The following is a 12,888-nucleotide window of genomic DNA, read 5'->3' as shown; positions in this document are numbered from 1 at the left end:
GATCAAAGCTGATGGGGTGAGGTGGAGTTTCCACGGTGGGTTGCCACACCACTGGTCAGTCAGTTCCCACCCAACAGCCTCATTTAAAAACCAGCACTAAACAGGAACGAACACTCAGCTGCAGCTTTGAAAAAGGAGCAGCCTGCTGTCTACAGGGGTTGTTCTCGCCTTGGAGGACAGACGTGCTCTGTCCCTGCTTGCTGCCAAACCAGCCCAGAGGTGGAGAGGCAGCAGGTCTGCCAGGTCTGTCGGTCCCTCGGGACCGGCACGGGACTGTGGCAAGGCCGCAGCCCAGAGCAGCGACAGCCTGCCGGGCCGAGCTGCAGGCCTGGCCCAACCGGCGCTGGGACAGGCGGAGGGGGCACCAGCAGAGGGGCGGATCGGCGGCTCGTTCGGCACCGCTGCTGGGGGGACGCGGGGACACGGCCCCGCCCGGCGCGCGCCCGCCGCGCCGCCCCAGCGCCCCCTGCCGGCCCCGCACCGCCCCGCGCCCCGCACCGCCCCCCGGCCCCGCGCCCGCGCTCACCGCTCGCCCCTCAGATGAGCTGCACGGCTCCCGAGGCCACCAGCGGGGCGATGGTCCGGTAGCGGATCAGGTGCTGCGAGCCCTCCTCCAGGTCGATGGTGTACTCCCTGCCACGGACACGCACAGGTCGGGCCCCACTTGGTGACACCAACTTCTTTACGGGGAGAGGGGGAGAGCCCACTTACCTCTGCTCATCTGTCTCTGGCTCAACCAGGATGTTTTCCTGCCGCTCCAACACCCTCAGAAACACAAAGGAGTCCAGGTTGGGCTTCGGAACTGCAGAACATGGATGAGGAGCACAAGCTCAGCGATGCTCCTCTGCAGGACACTGAGCTCAGAGGGACACGGGGAAGGAAAACTCAAGGCTAGCAAAGGGAACGCTGGCACTTGTGACCCAGTGCAGCGTGCACTGCCTCAGCGTCAGACAGGACCCGACAGCAGGGCCAATACAACCCTCTGACAGCTGTGACAGGGGTGGTGGCATTGAACCATACAGCAGAGCTATGACACTGTCACCAGGACAGCTTTGCTTCTAGTGAGCACCAGCTGGAGAACAGCATGCCACCTGCTCCCCAGAGCCCTCCCCACACTCTTGGGGTCTGGGTTACTCACCTGATTTTAGAAGAGAGACTTTCTGCAGGTTGGGTGGCATGTGTTTCAGGGCCACGTTTTTCAGGTATGTTTCTGTGTTTGCCATGTACCTGAAACCAACCATTGGAGCATTTACTGGTTCAATCAAACACAAATTTGCAGGAATACTGACTCACAGCAAGAGACACAGAGGCATGGCCAGAGACAAGCTTGGTGCCTTGCCCCAGTAACTGGCTCAGAGTTACCAGAGCTGTTTTATTCCAGCTCTTTCCTTGTTCATAAGGATACCTTCTGGTAAAACTCACGATTCTTACTGCAAACACCTTAAGGCCAACAGTCTCAAGAACTGTTCAGCATAACACACGGGTGAGTTCTACAACCTATGGGGAGGGAAGGAGATGCACCTACATCATACTCACTCTTTTGCAAAGGCAAACTCCTCTGGTGACAGAATGGAAGGCTCCCCTTCAGCTCGAGACTTCTCCTTCTCCAGGATGTGGGGGAAAAACTTCTCTATCTGATATTGGAACAAAATCCCACAGATTGAAACAGACCTCTCCCAGGAGCTCAGCGTCTACAATCCCCACTCCAGAGGTTTCTCCTGCTCTACAGGTGCAGCAGGGGTCCTGAGGTCACCCTTGTCTATCCCCAGGGCAGCACAAGTGTTACCTTCACAAGCCTGCACCGCAGGTAGCTGCTGAGCATGTAACGGATCCTTTCGATCTCCATGCGGTGAACACTGACCTTCAGGTCTCCTCTCTTTGCCCGTTTCAGGTTTGCTTCCTAGGAGGAAAAGCAAAGAGGGAATTAACAGGTTGAAATGTCAAAAAACAAGAAACAGAAAGGAAAACACATTTTGTACATAGGGCCCACAAAACCACAGAGCACACTGTTTCCTTCTACCTCCCCCTCTCCTCTCTGAGACAGGCTCGAGTAAAGTGCTCAGAACAGCCTCATCCCCGAGCCAGGGCAGCAGGCAGCCCCGGCGCTCCCAGCGCAACCCAGGCCCGGGGGCTGCCCGTCCCGCCGCCCCAGCCCGGCACGACCTACCATGTGGTCCAGCTGCTCCACAACACACTCAATGATCTCGGGTTTGCTCTCCAGCAGCTCTGGGGCGAACTTCTCATTCAGCCAGGCCTGGAAGAAGCCACACCGTGAGAAGCAGCGAGGGTCGCGCCTGCTGTACGACGCAGCCCCCGGAGAGGTCAGAAACCCGCTCCGCACGTTCTCCGGTGACCCGAGGGGCCCGTCCCCGCGCAGCCCCGCGAGCCCCGGGCACCCGCACCTCCCCAGGGAGCGCATGGGCTCGGCCCGCCGCCGCGTCCCCGGCCCCCGCTACCTGCTCCAGGCTGCGGATGAGCTGCGCCGGGGTGAGCACCAGCTCCTCGCTGCCCCCGTCCGAGTCCGCCGCGCCCGGCCCCGCGCCCGCTCCCGCCGCCGCCATCCCGCCCGCTCCCGCCGCCTCCCGCGCCGCGCATGCGCAGAGCCCCGGCGGGAAACGGCGGCAAATGGCGGCGGGTCCCGCGGGCGCCTCAGGTGAGGGAAAGGCCGCCGGGCGCACGGGTGTTAACGGGCTTCATTTAGTAAGAGTTTCTAATACATTAACGGGAGTTAAACCTGCACCAAACGGCTGCGGGCGGGGAGCCGCTGCTGTGGAGCCGGCTCTGCAGGTCACAGCCGCGAGCGGCAGCGCGAGAAAGGACGACACGGACACGGTTTAAGAAAAGATTTACTCATCCATTAGTACTTCTGCCAATATCGCAACAGATGTGAAAGGCAAACACTTGTTACAGTTTAGAAAAAAAACACCCAAGTTTTATACAATTAAAATATTAAACAAATCTCAAAACAAAAACCCAAAAAAAAAAAAAAAAAAATCAGTGGCTGAGTAATAAGCCTGGAATTCCAGATCCAGAATTAGCACCTACAGCACCACCAGCAGAGCACAGCATCTGTTCTGGTAAGTTGTCTCCTTTTCTAAATGCCTTAACTCCTAAAATTTGGAGAATGACTCTCAGAACCTAAACCAGGACATTCTTGCTTTGATAAGGGAAAAGGATAGAAGAGAAAAATATTAAGCCAGTTTGGTTTGTAGGGATTTTACTTCTGCAGGTATTGCTGAGGAATGTTGATGCACGGAGGATGCTAAATAATGCAGAGTTCTGCTCAAGAGTGTGGCAGCAGAGGGAATTAAACCATCTTACACAACATCTAACAGTTTGTCAAATCGATGTTTTCCTATAAATTATATATAATAAATCCATAAAGAAACAGTTTTACACTTCACATACTAAATCAGAGCAGGGTAGGAATTGTTACGTTTATTGGTTCAGCATCCATTTTATTGTACTTACTGTTTTATGAATGAATAGACCCCCCTCTCCTGGTGAGCATGGACAGATGCAACAACAGCACAGGAACAGTAGTAGAAAAAACACCAGTATTAAAGTCCAGCTATTCCTCCCCTTTCTAGGAACAACCAAAATGTTAAAACAAGTAACACTTTACCTTCTGGTTTTCCACAAAAATCAGTACAGGAAATGCAAGACGCCCTTTGCCTTGAGTCAGTTCTTGCCAGGCAGAGGCACTGGGCATGGGAGGCCTCAATCCTGGGAAATTTCCCACTCTGCCTTGTGGCTTTCCAAAGCCTAAGTGATGGTTTGGAACTAGGGAGGAACAGCACTGCACTGAGGTGACTAAACCTAGAATTCTGCTGGGCCAAGTGCCCCAATTCTTTCAGAAGAGTACGTAGCTTTACCAGTTCTGCTTTTTCTTGGAAAAAAAACCCAAACAAACAAACCAAAAAAGTGATCTCATTGCTTAGAAGTTTGCCACAAAATGGATGCTGACCAGCTGGGTCATGCCATGTGTAGCAGTTTTAGGAATTTAGTCCTTGTAGTAGATGGCACCGTGGATCTGGCAGCAGAGAGAGGAATGATGCTCTAGAGGAGGAGGTAGGGGAACGTGGGTGGAGCACGTCCACTGCTGAGCTGTCTGCTAGAAAAGAAAGTTCATGTATTAGAAACTATTAATAAATGAAACCAACACCACCTTATGACAGGAAGACTTCAAGAAACTAAAAAAAGATTCTTCTATCTATGTAACAGAGAACAATTTTGGACGTAATACAGCATGAGTAAAACTTTACACAATCAAGACCTGCGTTTCTTTAAAGGCAACTCTGGTGTTACCTGACCTGTATGAACATTCAGTGGCATAATGCCAGGTATTGGTATTCCTACTTATCCAGAAAACCTAGTCCACACAATGTTTAAGTGAACAGCCTTTGATTACCAACAGTGGTGGAAAATACACTCTGTCCCTGTGTCACAGAATCTACCCCTGAGCACAGAAATCAGATTGAAATTGGTCAAGATTGATCTGGTACAGGGTGAACACCTACCTGAGCCTCCACAGCTTTATCTTCCACTGGTCATACCTCTGTCTTCATAAATGGTAATTTCAATCTGCACAGAAAAGCTGTTAGGGAAATGAACTATAAAAATATTATGAAAACAAAAAGGCAGAAAAACATTAAGATTTTAGAGCCTTTGATCTCTCCACTTCATACCTGCTGTTTCAAGGCCAGTCTCAGAGCTGGTGCTGTAAGCCTTGCTGCCTTCTGTGAAACCTGGCTGTGTGCTGGGCAAAAATTAACTTGTTCATTAACTTCAGTCATTAACCAAACTGAAAATGCTTTTTTTTTTTTTTTTCAGGAAGTGTATAACAGAAAAATGTGGAAAACATATGGAGAACAATGAAGTCATGTGGGTGACAGCTGTTTAGACAAGTACACAGCGACCACAGGGCTGGCAGCAACCTACAGTGATGTTGTAGGGCTTTCACATCACCAGTTTCTACCCTAGCAAGGTGGTGACTATTTTCCAATTGGACAAACTGCATTTTTAGAGCTCACTGAAACAGAGGAGGCAGCTGAGGTGTTGGAAGTACTCTTGTTTATACACACTCTGCTCTCAAAGGACTGTTGCATTTTCCTTGTCTTTTGATGTGGCAAATCTAAACGTACTAAAACCTGACCAGAGAACAGGACACAAGGGAGGATGACAAGACAAAACACTCATCCTGCCATGCTCCAGGTCAAGCACAACTGGACTGTGGCACACTGAGGCAAAGAGGCAGCACATGATGGACTGTGTCCCGGCTTGTCCACCTAAGCAGCATCAGAAGGATACAACCCTTAGTCCTCTTTCGATGGGGTCTGTCAGGAGGAGACCCTGAGGAGCATAGATCTTCTCATTCTGTTCCTGAATGAACTTGGCAATTTTCTTTAGAACCTGGAAACAGAACAGCACAGAAGTCTCAGTTCCTCCATTGTAGGCTGCAGCCAGAGCCCCCCAACACCACAGACACAGCAACCTCAGGAGAACCCAGCACACAGCCAGGACACAACTTGCACTGTTCCTCTCAGGTACAAGCGCTCATTACGTCACTCACACTGACTAAACAGGCCTTTCTGATGTACATGTGAAAACTCTGCTGCAAGAGCCAGAGTCTGTGTGGAACTTGTAGGACAATGGTGCAAACAAGAGAACTACCAAGAAATAATCCTTTGGCTGAAGCCTGTGAGACACACCAAGCAACAGGATAAACAAGAGGAGTCACCTTTTCATAGTGCGTCTCCATGCACAGGAAGATGGTGTAGGCAGTCAGACAGGCGAGACACCCCTCAAGGTAGGATTGGCCCCCAAGTTTTTCAGCTTCTGCGTAGAGGTTGTTGAGTGTTCGGACAGTCTCCTCGAACTGCTGCCTGTCAATCTGAGAGAGCAGTCAGGTTTAGCTGCCATGGCCTGCACAGTACAGAGCTCTTCAGGTATATAAATCACACCAGGAGTGGCTGAGAGAGCTGGGGTTGTTCAGTCTGGAGAAAAGGAGGCTGAGGGGAGACCTCATTGCCCTCCACAACTATCTGAAAACAGGTTGTAGTGAGGTGGGCATTGACCTCTTCTCCCAAGTATGCAGGACCAGAGGAGATGGCCTGAAGCTGCAGCAAGGGAGGTTCAGACTGGATATTAAGAATTTCTGCACTGAAAGAGTGGTCAGGCCCTGGCACAGGCTGACCAGGGAGGTGGTGGAGTCACCATCCCTGGAAGGGTTCAAAAGCTGTGTTGATCTGGTACTTCAGGACATGCTTTAGTGGCCAAGGTTGTGGTTTTTTCGTTTGTTTGTTTGTTTGTTTGGGGTTTTTTTGTGTTGACGGTTGGACTTGGTGATCTTAGAGGTCCTTGCCAACCATGATGATTCTGTGACTCTATCTTTACCTTCATGGATTGCTTATTTGCACCTCCACACCTTGCAGCCTTGTGCTTTAAGCCAAAGCCTGAAGGACACTTTGAGTTACAACCCTGTAGTTCTTTGTTAAATATCTGACAAGTGAGTAACAACATAATTAAGCTAACGTGCAATTCAATTGGGGGGGAAAAATAAACAAAAACCAAACAGCTTCATTCACACACAGAGCTCTGCTAGAATAGAAAAGGCAGACAGGGAGGGGGTGACAGAGCTAACTTGGTATCAGCCAAGCCCAGGTGCTGCTGCTGCAGTGCTGGTCAAACAGGCTTTCAACAAGGCAACACAACACGAGCCAAAGGAAGGAGGAAGTGAAGGGAAGCGCAGGGAGAGAAAGGAGAGGCCTTGGCAAGGAGCGTTGTTTGTGTTCTCAGGTGCAGATCTCACACCCGACAGCACCACTCGAGATCGTGCTTGTGAGGCAGCAGGACAGGCCGGGCAGGGCGAGCTGCTCCCAGCAGGGCACAAGGCGGGCTTTGTCCCCGCTGCCTCCGGGGACACGGCCTGTCCTGCGCTGGCAGCAGCTGCCGTGGTCAGGGCAGACACCAGCATTTCATAAACACCAGAAGCATTCTAAACTATTTTTCATGCAGCTTTTCGCTACAAAATTTAAGTATTTTATTAACACTATCGATCAGAAATGCCATTTGTTCAGCAAACGACGCTTTCGTGCCAAAAAAAACAAACAGCACCCAAAGCGGGATGCGCCTTTAAACTCTGAAGTCACGCCTCTCGCCCCGTGCACGGGGTGCGACAAAAAGAGGCTGAGAGCGCCGGACCTGAACCTCAGCACAGCCCTCCCGGGCCAGGCAGAACCCGCCGTCCCCGGCATCTGCAGGCGGCTGCGGCAAAGCAGCAGGGGTTTGCTGCCCGCGGCCCTGCCGGTCTGTCCCGTCAGCCGTGAACGCCGCCGGTCCCGCCCGCGTACCCGACGGGTGCGGCCCTGCCCCGCCACACGCTGCCCGAGCTGCCCGCCCCGGCGAGGAGGGCACCGGCCCCGCCTTACCCTGTTCTCCAGCTCGGCGGGGAACTTGCTCTGGAACTGGCAGCGCGTCCCGCCGCTATAGTCGCGCTGGATGAACACTTTCCCCGACACCGGCGCCTGCTGCGGCCTCATCGCGGCGCCGCCGCCCGCCCCGCTCCGCCGGGCGCCGCCGCGCACTTACGGCTGCCGCAAAAGCGTCGGGACGACCCCGGGCTGGGGAAAGGGCGGAAGTGCTGCCCGGCGCACGCGCCGCCACCTCGTCCCCGCACAGTGCGCAGGCGCGGCGGGCTCTGCGCGCGGGCTCCCCCCGCGCGGGGCGGTCCGCGTGACGCTGCCCCGCACCCGGGCACGCGGTGCCGCCCGGTCCCGGGGTCGCTGCAGGAGCTCGAGGGGCAGGGGCAGCACAGCCTCACAGACGCCGTCAGCCGCAGTTGGGGAACGTGTCTGTGGGATCCTCCCCTTCTGATCCGTGTGCTGAATTCTGTGACTTGTGCCTGTGGAGCTGATCTCTGACCTTCCTCATTCCTGGGAGTCTTTTTCTCATCTGGAAGTTGTGAAATCGGAGGTGATCAGAAGATCCCCTTCCAAGGTTCAGGAGGCAGCTAATCAGTGACATGTTTATTTAAACAGTTATTACTGGAAACTGTCACTTGATGAACAAAAAGCAAAGGGAAGCCTTTGGGAGGTTCAGTTTCAGTGTTTCTTTACTGCAGCTGCTCCTTCTCAGTCTGCTGAAGCTTCCACTTAGAATATGTTTCAGAGAAGAGTTCCCAGGCTTCCCAAGGAGGAATGAACTCCAGTGCAGATGCACTGCCTTGGGCCTTGCTCCCTCTGCTGCGTTGGTGTGGGAGCCTGACTTGCTTCCTGGGATCCTGGGCACCAAGGCTGCTGTGCCAGATGGGGAGGTGTCCCCCAGCTCAGCAGGGCTGATGGAGGGAGGCCCCCCTGCCAGGCCGTGTGCGGGGCTGTGCAGGACCTGATGGGATGATGTGCAGAGAAGCAGGGGGTTGCTGGGCTGCTTTGGCCAAGCAGGGCTTTGGAGCATCCCCATGGGCTGCATGGACATGGCTCTGCCAGCCACTGTCCACCTCTCTTGGAGGCAAAACTGCCTTGCTGTCTTGGCAGGCTTCATCCGAAAACTGTCTCACTCCAAAGCATCACGGGACTTGCAGAGTGCCAAAAACAAACCCAGGCTCACGCTCTGTCCAGCTGGGAACACACGTTTGCCTGCTCTGCAGGGAGGTCTGTGGGTCACAGGCTCACCGCCCATGCCCTTCCTGCCCTTGCTGCAGCTTCTGCAGATTATGTCTCCCTAAACCTCTTTTCTTTTGCGAGAGGATGACTGAGTTCCTGGCCCTGGAACACTAACCCAGAGTGCATGGAAGAGCTGCCTGCCCCAGGATCACCCCTGACTCAGTCCACGTGCGGCTTCGCCCCAGTGCTCCCAGTGTCCGGCTACCATGGGGCTGGCATGTGAGGGAGAGGAGAGCCAAGGGCTCTCTGGTATCCTGGGCTCCCACAGCCACAGTGCTGCTCTGCTGGCTCCTTCTCACAGCAGCACTGCCCGAGGAGCACAACAGAGACCAGCCTGTGCCTGGCAAGGGCCGGTCACACCTCCAGAGAGCAAAGCTTGTGGGCAAAGCAGGGGACTGACATAATTTTACCAGTTAAATCAGTATTATGTTTTACCTCCAAAACTCTTGCTGTCTCAGCTGATGGGAGCTCTGTTAATAACTCTCAGCATGGGTCTGAAATTATTATAAATCAGGAAATAAATTAAAAAAGCCTGCTGTTTCTGCACTTGGTTGTGAGCCCCTCGAGCATGTGTGCATTAGAGATGCATTTGGTACAACCCAGCCCGTGCGGGTCCTGCAGTGGAGCAAGCGTGGAATGTTCTGCTGTTCTGGACCAACGACAGCCAAGAGTTTATTAGGAATTGGTGGCGCACTTGTTGGCACATCTGCAAATGTGCACGGAGCCAAGTGCCACAAATGCAAAAAATGAGCTGACCCACCTCTCTTGAGGAAACGCTCTGTCTTCATTAGTTCTTGGCATCATCCTGTTTGAAGCACTTCCTGTTTTTTTCTGAATCTATTTCATTCTTGCTGAGAAAAGGATTATGAAATTTTACAATGCAGTAATAAACTATTATTATTTATTAAATAAGAAGGCCTTGTAAAAAATAGAAGGAGAATTCAATCCAGATGCAATCTATTGCAAGGGCATTTGAAATTCCAGATGTTTGTCGTAAAATGTTGTCTCTAATTCATGCTCTTAGGGACAGAAAATGCTCCTGGCTGGGCACCCTGGCCCTGCTCAGTGCCTTGTTCCACAGGCCAGCCCAGGTTTAGAAGCAGCTATGGTGTCTCACTGTAAAATTCAACTTTATTCCTTTGCTGAACGTACTGTTCTGCATGTTTATGGCTAAGAATGAGATGGTAAGCATATCAAATCTGCAGGCTTTAGGGGGAAGATCAGTCTGGAGCATTGGCAGGGCCAGATTCACAGCTCAGAGGCATTTTGATGAAGTGGGGAAACAACAGATAATTTGTTTCTCTGGGTGTCTGCACAGGTCCCAGACTTGGTCTAACCAGGACTAACTTTGTTTCCTGTCAACATAGATAGTTTTAGTCTTTACTGTGTGTCCTCTGGTGCTGCCCCGGAGTAGAGACTGCTCCCATTCCCTGGTGTGCAGGGAACCAACAACTTCCCTGGGCACCACATAGTTTTCCATACCTGCCAAAAAACACTGTGTTCCCACAGGGTTTATGTCAACTGGTCCACATTTGGACACCTGCAGTAATGGTGAGTCTCAGGTGATGCGAGTCCAGATTTTGCCTGCAGGACCTCTGCAGGACTTTGTTTAAAAACACAGCACAGCAGTGGCAGAAAGTGTGTTTCCACACAAGCTGAGCATGTGCTGGGTCTTCTTGCATTCGTGGGGGACAGAGCTGTAAGTTGTGCTGTGCCTGAGCCCTCATCCCCGTCCCTCTGCGGGATGAACCGCTGAGTGCCCTGGCCGGGGCAGAGGGAGCAGGAGGGGACGTGCATTGGCCACGTGCTGGGAGCTGGGTTTGCAGTGCTGGGGTCTGGAGAGCAGAGCAGACAGTGCGGACTCTCTGTGGACATCCCCTTGGGACCTTCATTTCCTTTCAACTCCCAAAAATGCAGATGCTGTTTCTAAACTTGGTGCTGGAAGTATCAGGGGAGCTGGATGCCTGAACACTTGCACACTGGGTGCACAACTGTGGAACAATTGGGAAGGTCCGGACCAGCCCTGCCTGGGCCCTTGGGAATTTTCCTGGGAGGTCCTGGGAGTCTGAGACCCCCCACCAGGACACTCTAAATGAGACATATTGATCCCAGACCTGGTGGTGTGAGGATCCAGTTGCAGCCTGTCGCCCTTCCTGCCAGCAGCTTTCCGGGTACTGGGTGGCAGTAGTTTGATTACAAAGCAGAGTTCCCACCAGGACTGACTTTTCTGCACAGTAATTGGAAAATGCTAATGCCAAGTGCCCACCCTCCAGGGACTCCCTCTTCAAAGCCCTGGTGGGGCTGCAGCACTGGTTCCTCTGGGGAAGCTGCAACTCCACGGGGGAATTACCCTCTGAAGATCACACAGAGTGTCTTTTAAGTGGAAATTACTGTTTTTTCACATTTAGGTGGAGCAGAAATAATTAAGCAGGGCCACAGCCATTGTTGTCTTGTACCTGATTGCTAGAGTTCAGTCTGGCAGGGATTACTTCATTGTGCTCTTCTGCTAGTTTGTTTGTTTTTTTTGCTAAGAAGTTGATAATGTTGGCTCCTCCCATCACAGGGACACAGAAATCTGTTTTCAGAGGAACTGCTTTTGCACCCCAAGTCAGTTTGTGGAGTTTGTGGGCAAATAAATGCCAGGAGTGGCTGCAAGGCTGAACAGGGAGTGTCCAGAGGGGTGGCAGATGGGGCCTCTGGGTGCCTGTGGAAAGGAAGCAGCCCAATGCTGTTCTAGAGACACCTTTTTCTGTTTGCATTTAACCTTTGTCTTTTTGCTCGTGAAGTGGAAACTGCTCTTATTCATCTAGGAGGCTGGGAAGGCTACTGAGAGGGGATGCATCCAGCAAGGGTGGTATTGCCATCCCTCCCTGGTCATATGCTGAGCACGGCTTGAGAGAGCTGGGGCCCAGCCTGGGAGTTTCTGAGACTTCCACAAACCAACGTTTTCAGCATTTGCAATTTCCCTTTGCTCACAGGCTGGGCCGCGCTGCTCCATTCCCCTCGCGCCGCAGCCGGGAGCAGCATTGTCCCTCCTCTGCAAAGGGACTTTTGATGGCCAAGATGAATTCAATACCAGTGGAAACATTAACCCTTAATCCTTGGCAGGGGTGGCCACCGAGCAGTACAAGGGCCCTGACTAGGGTGGCAGGACCCCCTGTTGCCAGGTTGTCCCTTGGCTGTCCCCATGTGAGGACCTGGACAGCCCAGACTGTGCAGGCTCAGGCTTGGGGACGCTTTTTCCAGCTCTGCTGCCCCAGCAGTGTCCAGCACCAGCTACTGGAGAGGTGCAAGGCATAGCCAGCGATGGACTGCCCCTGCTGTAGGCAAGGCAGAAGAACCCAGGCTTGTCCTTGCAAAGCTATCCTAGGTTTGGGCTTCTCCCCACTGTTGGAAGTAAATTTCAGCCTTCCCCAGGATGGGGAAGCTCCAGCCTTGTGCCTGGCTAAGAGCTGGCACAAGGGTTTGTAGGCTGTCAGCAGGGGGTGTCAATTCTGGATTTGTGAGCCTGCAAATCACCCCTCTTCCACAGTCTGTGAGTATTTACGGAGGGAGCAGGTTTCTGATAAAAACAAACAAAAATGTATATACATTGAGGTTAGCTGGAAGCAGAAGCTAGATGGGCTCAGGCTTTAATAGAAGAGTGATTAGCTGTGGAAACAGCTTGCTGGTAGCCAGCAAGCATTCTCCCTCACCTCCCTGTCTCCCTCTTTCCAGGCTGAGAGGCTTGGTGCAGGAGCCTTGTGTGGGATCTCTAATCTGCAAGGGTTCAACATCCTTATGTCCCGCCCAGGGCTGACTGATGAATTATCTGTTGTCCCCCTGCACCACAATTCAACCAGGAAGAAACAAACACAAGCATGATTTATTTAGTTTAGTTTTTATTTTTATAAGAAGCAGCCTCCATGTCCTGCTCTGTACAAAAGCAGCAATTTTGCAATAATGCAGTATGATGAACAGTGCTGTCACTGTCCCCAGACACAGGCTCCAGGGACACATCCATGCTGGCCGGCTCCCCAGAAGGTCTCTGGGCTCCGCTGCCAGCCGGGACAGGGATGGCTGTGGAGGGTGCCCTGGTCACCTCCAGAGAGAAAACAGGCCAAGTGGTGACTGCCCTAGGAACCTGGATATTGGGCTGCTGCTGATCCTGCCTCACCCTCCTGCCCCTCACCTCCTTCCGCAGGAACAGCCTGAACTAATTAACCCTCTAGCACTCCATAATGAA

At 52.6% G+C, this 12,888-nt stretch overlaps 2 protein-coding genes across 3 annotated transcripts; both read right to left on the bottom strand.

Annotated features, from left to right (window-relative positions):
• Positions 1-536: 536 nt before the first annotated feature.
• GINS4 (GINS complex subunit 4) lies at positions 537-2,564 on the bottom strand. Its single transcript, XM_051640778.1, has 7 exons — positions 2,457-2,564; positions 2,168-2,254; positions 1,787-1,900; positions 1,537-1,634; positions 1,139-1,227; positions 712-802; positions 537-633 (listed from the first exon to the last, which is right to left on the bottom strand). Exons 1-7 carry the CDS (start codon positions 2,559-2,561, stop codon positions 537-539), a joined length of 681 nt encoding a protein of 226 aa, XP_051496738.1. The 5' UTR covers positions 2,562-2,564.
• Positions 2,565-2,828: 264 nt separating this feature from the next.
• On the bottom strand, positions 2,829-7,686 carry GOLGA7 (golgin A7). Of its 2 annotated transcripts, none has more exons than XM_051640781.1 (5): positions 7,431-7,686; positions 5,741-5,893; positions 5,311-5,412; positions 4,521-4,584; positions 2,829-4,111 (listed from the first exon to the last, which is right to left on the bottom strand). In XM_051640781.1, exons 1-4 carry the CDS (start codon positions 7,539-7,541, stop codon positions 4,537-4,539), a joined length of 414 nt encoding a protein of 137 aa, XP_051496741.1. In that variant the 5' UTR covers positions 7,542-7,686; the 3' UTR covers positions 2,829-4,111; positions 4,521-4,536. The 2 variants fall into 2 exon arrangements, with proteins under 2 accessions (XP_051496741.1, XP_051496739.1); XM_051640779.1 differs by having other exon boundaries at positions 2,829-4,114; positions 7,431-7,638.
• Between the last annotated feature and the right edge of the window lie 5,202 nt (positions 7,687-12,888).

The sequence above is a fragment of the Apus apus genome, chromosome 26, assembly GCF_020740795.1.
Source record: "Apus apus isolate bApuApu2 chromosome 26, bApuApu2.pri.cur, whole genome shotgun sequence".
Lineage (NCBI taxonomy): Eukaryota > Metazoa > Chordata > Aves > Apodiformes > Apodidae > Apus > Apus apus.
Note: the sequence above shows the minus strand (reverse complement) of the source record. Positions and strands in the feature narration are given on the sequence as shown.

Excerpts from the sequence above, each read along its gene's own strand:
- GINS4 (XM_051640778.1), bottom strand. The coding sequence starts at position 2,561 with ATGGCGGCGGCGGGAGCGGGCGCGGGGCCGGGCGCGGCGGACTCGGAC. Across the intron at positions 1,228-1,536 it reads GAGTTTGCCTTTGCAAAAGA|GTACATGGCAAACACAGAAA; the intron begins GTGAGTATGATG and ends GGTTGGTTTCAG. Across the intron at positions 803-1,138 it reads AGTCTCTCTTCTAAAATCAG|TTCCGAAGCCCAACCTGGAC; the intron begins GTGAGTAACCCA and ends CATGTTCTGCAG.
- GOLGA7 (XM_051640781.1), bottom strand. The coding sequence starts at position 7,541 with ATGAGGCCGCAGCAGGCGCCGGTGTCGGGGAAAGTGTTCATCCAGCGC. Across the intron at positions 5,894-7,430 it reads CCGCCGAGCTGGAGAACAGG|ATTGACAGGCAGCAGTTCGA; the intron begins GTAAGGCGGGGC and ends CTGCTCTCTCAG. Across the intron at positions 4,585-5,310 it reads TCGAAAGAGGACTAAGGGTT|ATTGAAATTACCATTTATGA; the intron begins GTATCCTTCTGA and ends TTTTCTGTGCAG.